The sequence below is a fragment of the Canis lupus genome, chromosome 15 (assembly GCF_048164855.1).
Source record: "Canis lupus baileyi chromosome 15, mCanLup2.hap1, whole genome shotgun sequence".
Taxonomy (NCBI): domain Eukaryota; kingdom Metazoa; phylum Chordata; class Mammalia; order Carnivora; family Canidae; genus Canis; species Canis lupus.
Genome location: NC_132852.1, coordinates 7308684 through 7324967, shown reverse-complemented (window position 1 = coordinate 7324967; position 16284 = coordinate 7308684). Strand labels below are relative to the sequence as shown.

The window sequence follows — 16284 nt, the reverse complement described above, 5'->3', positions numbered from 1 at the left end:
GGGCTCCTTTAAATGGAATAAGCCAGATTTAATGGTCTCTTCTGAATTCTTAGTCCCAGAAACACTCCAGGAAGTTAGTCTAGTTGAGGAACAAATATTGTGCACCCAATTTTGTGGGGTCCGAGTATGGATAAGTAATAAAGGGTTATATTGACTTGGTGAAGAGGCTCAGCTAATCGTATCAATCCCCAAAAGGCACATTTTTGGTAAAAGAAATGCAACTCAGGGGGATCCTGGGTGGTGCGGCGGTTTGGCGCCTGCCTTTGGCCCAGGGCGTGATCCTGGAGACCCGGGATCGAATCCCACATCGGGCTCCCGGTGCATGGAGCCTGCTTCTCCCTCTGCCTATGTCTCTGCCTGTCTCTCTTTCTCTCTCTGTGACTATCATAAATAAATAAAAATCTAAAAAAAAAAAAAAAAAAGAAATGCAACTCAGGTGTGGTGCTTATTCAGTTTATTCCCAGATAGTGGAGAGGAAGGAAGGAGGAAGAAATGGAAAGGAAAACCATCATGAACTTCCACTGTCTGCGCACTCCGTTCAAGACCCGCAGTACATTGACAACATTTTAAGGTTAACGTGGGCCTAACATGAGTCAAGACTCTACCAAATTATTGTGGAAAATGTCCATGCTCTGAGAATTAAGAGCAAAACCAAAAAGACTTAATAAATACTGCATTATAGAAGAAAGAAGATGAGTCCTCACTACCAAACCACATCTCTTTAATCATCAAAATTCTCTACATGAGTGAAAGACTCTTTCTGAGAGTCTACTTGGAGGCATGTGGTTGAGTTGCGACACTCCAGACAGGAGCGTGAGTCCTCATGGCACTGGAGAGAAAGCAAACTTACAGTCAGGAGTCAAACAGCAGAAAGTCTGTTTAGAGAGGGAGATTGACAGCATGCTCTTGCTAGAGGCCACTACATTTTTACAGTAAAATGGTCCTATGGAGGGGAGTTATTTGTCTCATGGAGTAAAAGCTTGAGAATCTCTGAATGATCACAGTGTTTCTTCGTCGGAGGGAAATATAGAAATCTCCTTGTTCGCTGAGGCTTTACTTTTCAGATTACATAATATACATTTCTGTTGATCTTCAAGCTTCCATTCTCTTTCCTTTCTTGTCTTCATCTCCTTCCAATTATCTGCCATACAGTGAAAATCATTATGTTTTATCCCAAATGATTTCCTCCTGCTCTGTTCCAATTTTCTCCCTTTTCCCAACCTACAGCTCTCCTCACCCCTGATGTTTTTTGTATTTCCCTATATTTTGCATTTCCTTTGTACCGTGTCTCTATTTAACTATGTTTTGTATAACTATATGTTCATTTGCAACTTTTTTGTTAATCTTTTTGGTCTTTTGGTGACAAATTAAAAAAAAACACTTTTTGTTACATAAATGAGCTTTTTGCTTTTATTTATTTATTTATTTACTTATTTTATTTATTTTTTTGAGCTTTTCACTTTTCAAGAGATTGTTCGAATCTGAAGATGAGTCACAAAGAAGTAGTGTCTGGAGATTTGAAATCCATATTTATTTATTTTTATTGACAAGGGGTAATAGGAATTGGTAATGAAGCAGAGAGTGTTTAATATGTATATTCCAATGATTTTGGAGGCAAAGAACTTTCCTTTTGATGCTTTTCCTAATTTCATTTCAATTTAGGCTTAAGGGGTTCTTGATAATCTGAGTAGATAAGTGGTGTTGGAATTGGTATAAGAATCCACCATGCTCTACAGCATACCCATCTTCTTTTGCAGGCACCAATCTGATCCTCTGTCATTTTGCAGATGTCTCTTCTGCAAACGCCAGACAGATTTAAACAATGGTTTTCACCAGAAGCCAAACCACTTCTTACTGCAGAAGAAGAGAGGCAGTGAAAGAATTAGTTTATGAGGGAGTGTAGGACCCTAAACACTGTTAAGTGTGAAACCCGGAGTTCTCTATGAGGATTTCCATGTGAAGAAGAGAAGCCAGACAAAGGATCTATTCAATTGTTCCATCACCTTCACTGCCTTTTTTACCCAACAGCCCAACCGTTAACAAACTCTTCCCTCCTTTTCTTATAAGTTCCTGGCATTGCTAATTTATGCTTCAAAAAGAACTTTGGTAAATGTCAAAATGGAACAACAATGGGATGGACAAAATACATGTCAACATAAAATTGTGAAAAGGCCATCATTATGCAAGAGTGTTTGTGTGGGATCAAAGAATTGCAATTTGGGGTACAGAGATTTGGGTAGCAATGCAGATAGCATCCTATTAGGGAGCAAAAACCAGAGGTTTTTGAAGCATAAAGGGAATGCGCTGTAACATTTTTCACGAAGAATTTTTGATTGATGTTGGTGGCAGAAAGCTAATTTTGACTGAATCTGATTGGTTGCTAAGGATCTCACTAAGCAATATCTCTTATTGTTGCAGGTGTTCAGACTGAGTCCTTGGAATATTTGCAATTTGGCCCAGTTCAAAAGTTCATGGTTCCATAGGTGAGGACGTGCATAAGGCCCATGTCCTAAATCACCTCCCGGCTCCATTTTAAAACCCCTTGACATAAATGACCCCATTTCATTTTCCTTTCACATTTATGTTCTAAGGACACCGAATTCTTCATTGTTTTACTCCTTTATATGGATCTTCAACACATATTTGCTGAGCACCTTCTATTCAGCAGACATTTTTCTTTACACTAACAATAGAACAGTGAAAATGGAAGAAATGTTTTTTATTCTCACAGGATTTATCTTCAGGGAATACAATCTGAACCATACAAAAATAAGTGGCTAACTTCAGAAAGTGGTTTTCAGAACAATAATAATACAATCATTGACCAGATATAGTCTGGAAGATGCGGTTAATAGAAAGGACGGAGAGAGGCCTCCTAAGGATGAAGCAACTTCTAAGGATGAACTGAGGTCTGAATGACGGTCATGGAAAAGATAAGCAAATATTCACATGAAGGTATTAGAGGCATAGAAAACAGCAAGAGCAAGGTCTCTTGCTTAGTGTATTGGAATAACAGAAAGACCTGTTTAGGCTGAGAATTATGGAAAGTTTGGTAAGAAATGAGATGGAAATTATGGAAGTTTGGTAAGAAATGAGATGAGGTAAGATGGAATGAAGATCATGTGTCGCTCACAGACCATAGGGGGCTTGCAGTTTCCTCTACCTAAAGCTGCAGTCCTCTTACTTCAGCTCCCTTAAGACTCTATATGCTCATTATTCTTTTACACTGTTGTTTTTTACCTTTCTCACCCCCTTCTTTCTTCCTGTCTGTTTAGGATGAAATCTCAGGAAAATAGATCATGTGGATACTAGCTGTGGGACTAGTCTATTCTATAGACACATAAATCCATTTCTTTATGTTTCAATCAGCTCAGAATAAGAAAAAGTTATTCTTTTTCTCTCTGAATCTAGTTATGATCAACCTAACTCAATGTACCTTAGTCACTGAGTGTATCAGAAGAAAAAATAAATTTGTGGACATTCTAAACAATCCTTTTAGTTGTATCTAGAAAGCTAAATTTAAAAAATAAAAATAAAAAATAAAAAATAAAAAGCTGAAAATTTGTCATCATATACAGACCATTATTTTCTCCAGATGACTTACATTATGGCCAAGTTAATTTAATAGGAAAGTCTCTAATGGCAGAACTAATGACCTGGCATTACAATCCTCAAAATAAAATGACTGCCCAGTAGAAAAAAACAACTAAGAAAGAGTAAGGAGGAGGAGAGTTAATAGTTTCAATTGGTCTCACCTCTGTATTGAGAGATGGGATTGAGAGGTGTCAAAGGATTTCTCACCTATGAGGTAACTGAAGGTCCACTCAATAATGGACAGATCCTATCAACCGAGAATTTTTTAGTCATCACATTACTTTTATTTATATTTGCTTATAAGGCCATTCCTAGCTAAGAATGGTAAGACAATATTTTTAGATTAAAATTTGGTGATAATGTTCCTCTTGGCTGTAGCAGAATGACATATGCAATGTATTCAGTTGATCAAGTAATTTAAATATGTATTCATAAGGAGATAACTGAAAAGAAAATCAACATTGATTTCTGATAAATGTTATTTTAAAAATAGGAAGAGAAGAATATTACCTTAAACAAACTAAAACGCATCTGAACACAAAATGCATTTCATAGTGAAACACTAGCTTTAATCCTATTAAAATGAGAAAGGAGGGACACCTGGGTGGCTCGGCAGTTGAATGTCTGCCTTTGGCTCAGGGCATGATCCTGGATTCCCAGGATCGAGTCCCACGTTGGGCTCCTTGCATGGAGCCTGCTTCTCCTCCCTCTGCCTGTGTCTCTGCCTCTCTTTCTGTGTCTCTCATGAATAAATAAAATCTTTAAAAATAAATAAATAAATAAAATGAGAAAGGAAAGAAGAATGTCCACTGTTGATACTTTATTAATATAGTTCTGAAAATTTTGGACAATGCTGTGAATGATTCATGGCATTGTGAGAATGGGGAAAATTAACAAGGCAGGAAACCACAAATGTTGGAGAGGATGTGGAGAAAGGGGAACCCTCCTGCACTGTTGGTGGGAATGTGAACTGATGCAGCCACTCTGGAAAACTGTGTGGAGGTTCCTCAAAGAGTTATAAATAGACCTGCCCTACGACCCAGCAATTGCACTGCTGGGGATTTACCCCAAAGATACAGATGCAATGAAACACTGGGACACCTGCACCCCGATGTTTCTAGCAGCAATGGCCACGATAGCCACACTGTGGAAGGAGCCTCGGTGTCCATCGAAAGATGAATGGATAGGGATCCCTGGGTGGCGCAGCAGTTTAGCGCCTGCCTTTGGCTCAGGGCACAATCTTGGAGCATGGAGCCTGCTTCTCCCTCTCCCTGTGTCTCTGCCTCTCTCTCTCAATCTGTGACTATCATAAATAAATAAATTAAAAAAAAAAAAGAAAGATGAATGGATAAAGAAGATGTGGTCTTTGTATACAATGGAATATTCCTCAGCCATTAGAAATGACAAATACCCACCATTTGCTTCAATATGGATGAACTGGAGGGTATTATGCTGAGTGAAGTAAAATCAGAGAAGGACAGTGTATGTTCTCATTCATTTGGGGAATATAAATAATAGTGAAAGGGAATATAAGGGAAGGGTGAAGAAATGTGTGGGAAATATCAGAAAGGGAGACAGAACATAAAGACTCCTGACTCTGGGAAGTGAACTAGGTGGGGTGGAAGGGGAGGAGGGTGGAGGGTGGGGGTGAGTGGGTGATGGGCACTGAGGGGGACACTTGACAGAATGAGCACTGGGTATTATTCTGTATGTTGGTAAATTGAACACCAATACAAAATTAATTTATTAAAAAAAATAAAAAATAAAAATAAATAAAATAAAATCCCAACAGTTTATGAAAAACAAAACAAAACAAAACAAAACAAAACAAAAAAACAAATTACGTAGGTAAAAAAAAAAAAATTATGTAGGTAGCATTGTCAAAGAATCTGTCGGAGTGCCCAAAACCATAGGGTACCATCAGTACATTAGAAACAGAAATTCCCATAAGATACAAAACAAATATGATGAGATTGGAAGGATGATTTAGGCTTTTGGCCACAAATGCAAGTTTGGTACTCTCAAGTGACTGCCACTTGAGAACAAATGGATCATAGAGAACAGCTATGAAACATTGCTATTCTTGAAAGTGGGAGGGCAGTTTTCTAAAATACTCACTCCTTCAAGGACAGGTCTGTGAACTGAAGCTTGGGCAGGGGGCCTTCTGCATTGGGCGGCCGGCTGGGTAGGGGACTGAAGTAAACATGGCGGAGAGTTCACAGTGGTAGCTTTGGATGGTAACAGAGACGTATTCTCAATTTAGACCCATAAGATACAGGTTGACTAAGGATAAGCCATAGCATCACTGTGACAAATGATCAGAACGATAAGGTACCATGAGCAAAAGTTAATGAAATAACATATCTGGACCCTCAAAGACTAAAGATATTGGCATTGCCAATGTGACAAATAGTTAAACATATATGTATCAAATTATTCAAGGAAATAAAACCTATTATCATAAAGTTGTACAAGCAACAATAAAACAATATAGATAATAGAATAAGTGGGCAGGTTTGAAAAATAGAAACTTCTAAACATGACAAAAAGTTCTTGAAAAAAAGGAAGGTATTAATGACCAATTATTAGACAAGAGAATTAGTTAATGAGGAGATATATCTAAGTTATTTACTCAGAAAAAAAAAGTTATTTACTCAGAACTTAGCACTGAGATGCAGCATCTCACATTTCTTTAATTCAAATCCCTGGACAGGAAAGGAAAGAGAGGAGGTAGTGCTTAAAGAGATTCTCCAGAAACGATAGAAAAGTACACATGCACAGATTGAAGATAAAAGATGATAGTAAAGAAATTCACATTAAGTTATAAAACAAAACAAAGGCTAGATCACAAAAACACTGGAAAAAAGATAAAAAACTTAAAACGAAATACTAATTAAAAAGTAGTAATAACAAATTTAGAAATAAAAATTTAAAAAAGAAATAATTATAAATAGCAGCAACATGAAAGTCAGAAAAGAATGGCCTGTGAGAGAAAATTATCGCTGGTGTAGAATTGTGTACTTAGTAACACTTTCTTTCCAGAATAAGGATAACATTTACAAATTGACAGATAAAGACTGACATGATTTATCACCAAGATATCTAAAGCAAGGGAAATTCTAAAAAACATGCACCATGAAGGAAGAATTTAACACAGAAAGAAGGTGGCCTCAGAGTGAGAGTGGAATTCTAATAAATCCCACGGAACGGATGATAGTGATAGTAATACTCTCCAACAGATGAGGTTTGAGAAAGAACAGAAGTGAACTTCTACTTCTATTTAGGATGTAAAATTACAAAAGAAATTGCTCTTTTTCTGATGAAGAGATCAAGCTGGATTGTTCACTTAGAAGCCCAGCACAGAGCTGAGCTCCCAGAGAAAACCTAATTAACTAAAATCCAAAGTGACAGGGCCCTACGGAAAGGGAGAGGGAGTGACATCACCATGGTGGTGATGTGGGAGGCCCCAGCTTCTGCGCACCCCCCCCCCGCCCGCCACCTCATGAAGATCGACAATAAGACAGCTCTCCAGGAGCAAAAGCCATCCTGGAAGAGCTCCGCTGTCCACGTAAGAAGCATCAGTGCAACACGATGCAACAAAAAGCCTGAAATAATTGCACAGGAAGGGATAGAAGAGCTTCAGTGTGCCTGTGCCACCCCATCCTCCAGGCCAGCACTGCTCCAGGCCCACAGGGAGGTTCCCATCTAGGAAGAGCCCCCCAGTAAGGGAAGGGGGAGAGGGTTAGCCAGCAGCCTCCCCGGCCTTCGGGGCATCACCTGAAGGACCTGTTTTGGTTTCATCCCTCCCAGACTGGCAAAGCAGTGATGCGGGGAGGTGACTAGGGACAGAGGAGAAAAGCAGAGGTTACTGCAACAGCCACACGCAGCTGGCAACTGCCCTCCCCAGTGACCTGCTCTGCCACGACCCCAGCAATTTTTGCTGTAGAAAAATACCAGCGGCCAGTGCAGCGGCCACAGACCCCTGCAGATGTCTCCTTCCTGATGCCAGCTATCTGAGTCCCTTCCTACTCCTTCCCCTACCCTGCCCCCTGCCAGAGCTGGGGACCTAGACGGCATCCAGCCCAGGCTTCTGCAGCTTCTCTGGTTCAAGAAATCCGTGGAGACCCCCCACAACTGACCCCCCATGCCATGCCTGCACACTGGGGCTATGCACTTGCACACCTCTGATCTGATGCCTGTTTTGGCCTCCATCGCTGTGCCTGCTGCTGGAAGCGCACACCAACACCCACAGCTGCTCATGGAGCTGGACGTGCATAAATGAAGAGGAGGGAACACTCCCAAACTATTTGACAAGGCCAGCATTGCCCTGATAACAAAGATAAGGACACTACAAGAAGCTGAAACTATAGGCCGATACTCTGGATGCAGATACAAAAATTCTTAACCGAATACTTGCAAACTGAGTTTAACAGTATGTTAATAGGATCATATGCCATGATGAAGAATGACTTTCCCTGGGATGCAAGGATGGTTCAGCATACGCAAATCAATAAATGTGATATACAGCATGAAAGATAAAAATCATCTGATTGTCTCAATAAATCAAGAAAAAGCATTTGATAAAATTCAATGTCGTTTCCTGTAAGACACTCAATAATCTGGGTACAGAAGGAACGTACCTGAACGTAATAAAGGCCAAATATGACAAACCCATGGCCAACAACATATTCAGTGGCAGAATTTAAAATCTTTCCCTGGGGATCCCTGGGTGGCTCAGTGGTTTAGCGTCTGCCTTTGGCCCAGGGCATGATCCTGGAGTCCCCGGATCGAGTTCCGTGTTGGGCTCCCGGCGTAGAGCCTGCTTCTCCCTCCTCCTGTGTCTCTGCCTCTCTCTCTCTTTCTCAGTCTCTATCATAAATAAATAAATAAATCTTTTTTAAAAAAATAAATAAATAAAGTCTTTCCCTCTAGATCAGAAAAAAAGCAAGCATTTCCATTGTCACTACTTTTATTCATCACAGTATGGAATCCCAGCTAGAGCAACCAGGCAAAAAAAAAAAAAAAAAAAAAATCAAAGGTGTCCAAACTGAAAATGAAGACGTAAAATTGTCTCTATTTGCAGATGACATTATATATATATACATATGTGATATGTAATTAACTCAAAATAGATTAAAGACTTCAGTGTAAGACCCAAAGCTGTAAAATTCCTAGAAGAAAACAGGAAAAACTTGCCTTGACATACGGTTTTCCCCTTTCACAATAAGCCACGGCTGGAGCTCTATGGAGCCTCTCTGGGTTCTTCTGACCTTAGGAGAGGGGTCTCCCGGGGGCTCCAGTCCACGTCCAGCCTCAGCTGGCGGCTGCTCCACACTCACTGAAAGCCACAGTGTCTACAGAGTGTCCCTCGGCTCCCCGACCCTTTTGTGCATCAGATTCCATTAGTGGCCTCTCTACTTATGCACCCATGACTGGAGGAAGAGTGGACTTTCTCAGCTTCTTCCCACCCTCTGCTGCTTTATGACTGAGTATATGGCGATTTTTAGAAATGCTTTGGCTGTGCTTAAAATTTTGTATTCTGTAGTTGGATGCAGTGCATTAAGATTCTTTGTGAGAGACCTGAGACAAGATCAGTTCCACCTCTTTGGTTTGCAGATGGCCATCTCCTTATTGTGTCTTCACACTGTGTTCCCTCCTATGTGTCTGTGTCCAAATTTCCTCCTCTTATAAGGACACCAGCCATATTGAGTTAGGTCCCACCCTAATTACTTCATTTAACTTAATCACCACTGTGAAACCCCAGTCTCCAAATATGGTCACATTCTGAGGTCCGAGGCTTGGGATTGTAGGGACACTGGTTAGTCTACAACACCCTCCTTTTCCTTCTAACCTTTCTGAATGGTTTCATTTTGTGTGGGTTGGTTGTTTTTTGGTCTTGGTTTTGGTTTTGATTTTTGTGGGTTTCTTGGTACCATATAGTTGAGTTTAGTTGTCTGAGTTTTAAAATAAGTGCTGACCATCTTTGACTTGAAGTAGAAAATTAATCTATTTGCATGTTAATGTCTTCACTAATGTATTTGAGTTTAATTTTACCATCGTACTTTGTTTTCTGTTTGCCTAGTCACTATTCCTTTTCTCTCTCTCAATTCCTCTTTTCTATTGGATTATTTTAATCATTTCATTTTTTTCGATTAGTTAGGAAATTAAACCTTTGTTCCCATTCTTGTCGTAGTTCTCATAGAATTAAAACATATGTTCTTAATATAGCAAACCTAAAATTAATCAAAATATTTACTCTTATATAATATAATGACTTTACATTTTTGTCATCATCATTTCACTCCTCCCAATTATTTACTTTTATTGTTAAGTATTTTAATTCTACATCTATTTTTAATCCCTACCACTTTCTTTTTTTCTACCTGGGTTTATTAATCAAATACACTCATGCTATATTTATATTACAATATTTATCAACAAAAGAAATAAGATGGTGGTTAGCTGCTTAATGTCTAGTCCAATTATTTTTTTAACTTTAAGTTCAATTCACCAACATATAGTACATTATTAGTTTCAGATGTAGTGTTCAATCACTTATCAGTTGTGTATAATACCCCGTGTTCATCACATCACATGCCCTCCTTAATGCCCATCACCAATTTACCTTATTCCCCCACCTATCTCTCCTCCAGCAACTCTCAGTTCCCCAGAGTTAAGAGTCTCTTATGGTTTGTCTCCCTCTCTCATTTCTACCACTTTCAAATACTTGATGGGTTTCTAAATTGGTTCATCCAAATATGAGAAGATTGTATTTTCACCTAGTAAAGCTGAAGATTCATATTGTAAGACTCCATTCTATCCCTAAGTTGGAAACCAAGACATACATGAGAGGAGTTTTATAGTAAGATTTTTTATAATAGCCAGCAAACAGAAAAAGATGAAATTTCCATTATCATTATGATAGTTAAGTGTGTCATTATTGTTGTATCAACTGCAAAGAATAGCCAAATGCTTTTCATTTCCAGTTACTCTACCTCATTCATTTTCTTGTCTTATTGATTTGTCATTCTACTTTATTTATTCAGAACATCTTAATATATAGACAAGCCATGACTTATTTAAATGTGCTTTGATTGATGGAAATCAGTTAGGTAATCTCCAATCTTTTGTTTTTACAGATAAAGCTATGATGATTCAACATACACGTGCTACTTGGCATATACATAAAGTATATCTATAGGATATAGTCCCATTGGAATGGATTGCTGGGTCTAGGAATTTAAAATTTTTGTTGCCTGTTCACCTTTCATGATCTAAAAAACATTTGTTTGGATTCCAGTACCGTTAACTTTTCATTACTCCTGCTTTTGAATGAGATGAGTTTTTCTTGGACTAAAAACTTTGTGTAGGGTATGTGCCAGGATTTGTCTTTAATAACCACTATCTTGTATTAATTATGTTAACTCTTACTTTTATTCAAACCATGGAGTTAAGTAGATATATGGCTATTCACAATATAATGTCTCTTTTCCCCTTCAGATTCACCTATAGATTATGTGTTGCATATGTAAGTTGTTTTACACCACTCTTGGTTAAGTTTGAATTATCTGTTTGTAAGTCCACTACTGACCCCTGGGATCCTCCCACTAATCACCCATGAATTCTGTTCTTGTTTTGCAAAGGAATATTTTCAAGTTTGTTCTTAGGGTGTGCCCCTTACCTTCTAGAAGTGTTCTTTGCTGGAACCTCCTGACATGTGGTGTCATGCGCCTCTTTTTTTCACATGCCATCTATATCCTAGTTTACTTGACGATGCTAATTTCAATTCATTTTCTCACTCATGTTGCTTTGGATGATTTCTAAGCAAAAATGGTGGAAATGCTGAAAGTTCTCTCACAGGCTCCTTTCATTAGAATGTATGTCTTATAGTCTCTCAGGCACCACCAAAAGGTCATATATTTATTCTTAGAAGAACGTGCTAAAAAAAAAAAAAAAAAAAAAAAAAAAAAAAAAAAAAAAAGAAGAACGTGCTATCCTCAGTTTCCAGGCTATCTTCAATTTCTTCTTTAGTTTTATAGATACTCTCTCTAAAGGACTGGAGAATCACAAGATGGGTCACAACTCTTGTTAGCTTCATGTGCAATAATATAAATACATAGAAAAACTATCCACACTCTCTTTCTGCTATGAATTATTTTTTGGGCTTGTATGTTTGACCAGACACTACATAGTTCATTACTGATTGAGCTAGTGTGAACATTTTCTCCTAAATAAGAGTTTATTTTCTTACTGATAAACTAAGCACTCAAAATAATGGTCTTTGGGTTGCCACAAGGACTCCAGAACTGGCACACTGTCACAGGTAGGGGACTAATGGCTGTGGGCAGTAAAAATGGTAGAAGCAGTCCAGATTCCACATAAGTCTATTTCCATGAAAACTTATGACCTCCCCATTTCCTTCATCCCCCAGCTCTTGGTGACCACCATTCTACTCAATGCTCCTATAAGTTTAACTATTTAGATTATAAACAGTTATACTCATATAGATTATATGAGCTCATATAAATGAGCTCATGCAGCATTCCTCTGTGACATATCATTTGGCATCATGTCCTCAGGTTCCTCCATGTTATTGCAAATTTATACATAAATCAAATCTTCATGTTGTACACCTTAAATATACAAAACTTTGATTTGTATACCTCAATAAAGCTGGGAGACAACTTGTAAAATAACCCTATGACCTTATTTTAGTTCCAACTTTACCAGATCTTTGTGTAACATGTGATTTCTTGAATCTTGCTACTGTTAGTTAATTTGGTTTGATGCTCATCAGCTCAATGTTTTTCTTAATTCACTGACAGACTCCTAGCAACTTTTCTGCATTTGCTCAGTATGTGTGGCGTTTTTCCTGATTCTGTCAATGGTATTCTCTTCCTTTTTCTTCTCCAATTCCCTCTTATCCTTTCACCTCCTTACTTTCATTTTCTCATCTTCTCTATTCTGTCTTCTCTTTTCATACTACTGGCTTCCCCTAAGTTTTTCCAGGTACTCTTTAAAATTTAGACACTTATTACTGAGCAATGATATGACTCCTGCAGCCAGTTTTCATCTGAATACCAGGTCCATATTTTCAAAGTTACACATTTCCACCTGAAAGATGCATAGGTTCCTAAAACTCAAGATGTTGAAATTGGCCCTAATTTTGTCTTTGTCTGAAATCTCAAAAATGAAGAAACATAAAAAAACAAACATTCTCCTTAGTGTATTTTCTTTCTGGGTTAATGTCCTTTGACTTTATTCAGGAACCCAAGAATTATCATTCCAGTGCATTCATTTATTCATTAACTATAATCAGTTATAGCTCTTACATGTTCCCTTCATGCGGCCCTCTCTTCACTCAAAGTAATTGCTTAGTTGTACTCTCTTGCAGGTAAAGTCCCATGATCATTCCCTTCAGGCCATCCCTTCCTGTCCATCTTCATTACTTAAAGAGGTGTTTCTAAAGCAAATGAGTCTGTTCATTCAATTTTCAGAGCCAACCAGTACATGACAAGCTCCTCCTCCCACAGCATGTGCCCTTAGGACCCTCTGTGGGCTGCCTCTGATTCTCTCTGCCAGCCCTCAGGCACAATCACCTCACCTCAACATCTCTGCATGCTGGACCTGTAATACACCATGCCTGTCACAACTTGGTGGCTTTATTCATGTCCATTTATGTGTCTGAAGCCCCCTCCAGTCCTCTGATTCACCTAGCAAATCAACTTTCATTTATAAGCAGATACAATCATGACATCTTTTATAAATCAGTGTTATATGGGCTTTTTTGTACTTTGACTAATCTCGTAGAAAGTATTTGCTCTCTTCCTCTGTAACACCATGTTCCCAAACATCCATACTTTAACTTTTCACTTATTTTGATATAATCGTTCAGTTCTATATTTGTTGCCTCCCATAAAAGTTTCAGATCCTTTTGCGTAGTAATATGGCTTACTTGCTTTTTAGGCCTAAAGTTCAGAAAAGTGCCTGGAAGATGGTATATGTTGGAAATAAGATGACAGACTACTAACTTTATTGAAATGAATCAAGAGATATTTGGAGATTGAGAAGTTAGGGGCAAAACCACAAAATGACAGTCTTTCCCATAGAGGACTTAGAAGGAGAGATGAAAGTGAAAGAGGATATGGAAGCAAAGAAAAGGAATAGGTGGGAGAGCTGAGACCACTAGGGGAGGAAGAGCAAGAAGGAGTCTCAGAGCTCCTTCCTGGTTAGAGGCTTATAGGTTGAAGAACTCCAAGTAAGTCTGCCTGATGGGCTGCTTGCATCATGAGGAAACGAATGCACTCTTCCTGATTCACCCTGTTTTTAAAGTTGTCAAAAAATTTAGCAGAAGATAAAAATAACAGCATGCAAACAACATGGAAGGTTAATATTGGAAGCTCCATTAAACCAGGAAATACTACTCTATTTTAGTCATAATGGATAGTCAGTCGGTGGATAACATAGTCGTAATTGATACCTTCCTACCCAATATGACATTTAGAACAGTGTCTGGCAGTGAGAATGTTCTAAACAAATCCTCCTTTAATGCCAAAAGAAAATATCTCCAAGTGCAAACATAAAGATTATTTCATCTAGGGGATCCCTGGGTGGCTCAGCGGTTTGACGTCTGCCTCTGGCCCAGGGAGCGATCCTGGAGTCCTGGGATCAAGTCCTGCGTCGGGCTCCCGGCATGGGGCCTGCTTCTCTCTCTGCCTGTGTCTCTGCCTCTCTTTCTCTCTCTGTCTGTGTCTATCATGAACCAATAAATAAATAATCTTAAAAAATTAAAAAAATATTATTTCATCTAATATGTGTTTTCACGACATGCTTGGTCCAAATGATGCTAGCTCCTCCTGTGTTACCTACGAACCATTTCAACTCTTTCTGCATAGCTGATTATCAAACTCTGCAACCCTGACATATTATTTTCAGATGCATGTATGAATCCTTAAATTGAAGAATTGTGAAGTACTTCTACAGACCTCAGTCATCTCATATGAAAATAATGAATTTGAACCTGATATTTATTTATTATTTATTTATCTATCTATTTATTTATTTATTTTAGCTAGTTAGTTAGTTAGTTAGTTAGTTAGTTAGTTAGTTAGTTAGTAGGCTGCATGCTCAGAGTACAGCCCAACTTGGGGCTTAACCTCATGACTCTCAGATCAAGACCTGAGCTGAGATCAAGAGTCAGATACTTAACCAACTGAGCCACTCAGGTGCCTCTGAACCTGATAACTTTTTTTTTAAGAGAGAGACAGTGAGGGAGGGAGAGAAAAATCTCAAGCAGGCTCTGTGCCCAGTGCAAAGCCCAACTTGAGGCTTGATCTCATAATCCTGAGATCATGGCCTGAGACCAAATCAAGAGTCAGATGCTAACTGACAGAGCCATTCTGGGACCCCAAATCTGATAACTTTTAATGACCATCTTAGCACTAAGGGTTTATGATCACAGAGCATCACCTTTTATGTTATTGTCTCCATTTCCTGGCTCAACCATTTTCTTCCTACATAGCTCTTGAATATTCCAAAGCATTTGTTCCTCCTACTTGCTTCATTATTTGAGGCTATATTTATGCTTTGATACCTATTCAGTGTGATTGTTATTTGTCATAAGAATCACTTCCTAGAATATGGAGCAGCACTTGGTCTTCTCAATAACCCTTTCCTGGGGACTGTAACCCTCCTTCTGAAACCTTATTCCATGTTTATGCCATTTGTGCAGAGTGATTCTATGGCCAGTTTGGCTGAGACAATTCTAACTTATGCCTGCTGTTGGGATACAGTTATAACAGTGTTCCATTTTCTTACTTTCCCACAGTGTCTATTTTGGGTGAAAAAAAGGCATATGATAACCTACTTATACAACTATTGACATAACCTCTCCCATAATGAGAGCTGTGTATTATTATTCAATACTGGCTTCTAAATTCCTTTGGGAGCCAAATATTTATATGACAGATTCCCCAAGATGTGCCCTTAGCATAGTTCCTGTCAGTGGGACTCCACCCATCTCTTCCTCTGACCTGGTGAGTAGATACAGCGGTAGATGCCCTTGCAATCCAACCCCTTCAGATTTTCCTATCTACAAGTCAATTGTCATGACTTACCAGGGCATCCCAAGGCACAAAGTAAGGATAAAGCAGAATGAGATTGCATCAGGCAGTGGGTATAATGGCAAAGGAATGTTCTCTTTCCTATTTTACCCTGTTATAATCCTAGTGTGGTTGTTGGTATCAGGCTTATGAATCCAGGGTCTTGTCTGACCTGCCAGAAAGACATCCAGATGGCAGACTCTGGCAATCAGCCACCACCTTACCTGGTGATAAGAGGGTCAGAAAGAGGAGCATGAAGAAAAGCACATGGAGCCTCATGGCTGAATGGTCAGTGAAGAAAAAAGGCATCGACATGCTTGGAGCCTGGGTTTCTAAGTATGGCAGGTCCATGGCTATTTATGATGCTCCTGGGCCTGTGGTTTGTTCTTGGTTAGTAGAGCTTAACAAAAAGGGAATAACTCAGTCTCCCACAGGAAATCTCCAGGGCCAAAGTACACAAAGGCCATGGTAACTCATGGATGACAAAGCAGAAGGTAATGCTGTCCATTTTCAAGACTCAGGACATCCTTACCGGGTTGTGTTCTCTACTATTCTCCATGTGCACACACATGTATAATCGTGTTCATAC

At 38.9% G+C, this 16284-nt stretch overlaps 1 protein-coding gene across 3 annotated transcripts; it reads right to left on the bottom strand.

Moving 5' to 3' along the window:
- Positions 1 to 1512: 1512 nt before the first annotated feature.
- LOC140604603 (beta-defensin 109-like) lies at positions 1513 to 16061 on the bottom strand. Of its 3 annotated transcripts, XM_072775842.1 has the most exons (3): positions 15920 to 16041; positions 11276 to 11414; positions 1513 to 1854 (listed from the first exon to the last, which is right to left on the bottom strand). In XM_072775842.1, the coding sequence occupies exons 2-3, from the start codon at positions 11343 to 11345 to the stop codon at positions 1649 to 1651; spliced, it is 276 nt and encodes a 91-aa protein (XP_072631943.1). In that variant the 5' UTR covers positions 11346 to 11414; positions 15920 to 16041; the 3' UTR covers positions 1513 to 1648. The 3 variants fall into 3 exon arrangements, with proteins under 3 accessions (XP_072631943.1, XP_072631941.1, XP_072631942.1); XM_072775840.1 differs by lacking the exon at positions 11276 to 11414 and having other exon boundaries at positions 15920 to 16061; XM_072775841.1 differs by lacking the exon at positions 15920 to 16041 and having other exon boundaries at positions 11276 to 11530.
- Positions 16062 to 16284: the final 223 nt, after the last annotated feature.

Bases quoted from the DNA above. Each gene is read 5' to 3' on its own strand.
- LOC140604603 (XM_072775840.1), bottom strand. From the start codon at position 16,046: ATGGACCTGCCATACTTAGAAACCCAGGCTCCAAGCATGTCGATGCCT. The intron at 1,855-15,919 runs GTAAGGTGGTGG...CTTCTTCTGCAG, and splicing joins TCTGACCCTCTTATCACCAG to TAAGAAGTGGTTTGGCTTCT.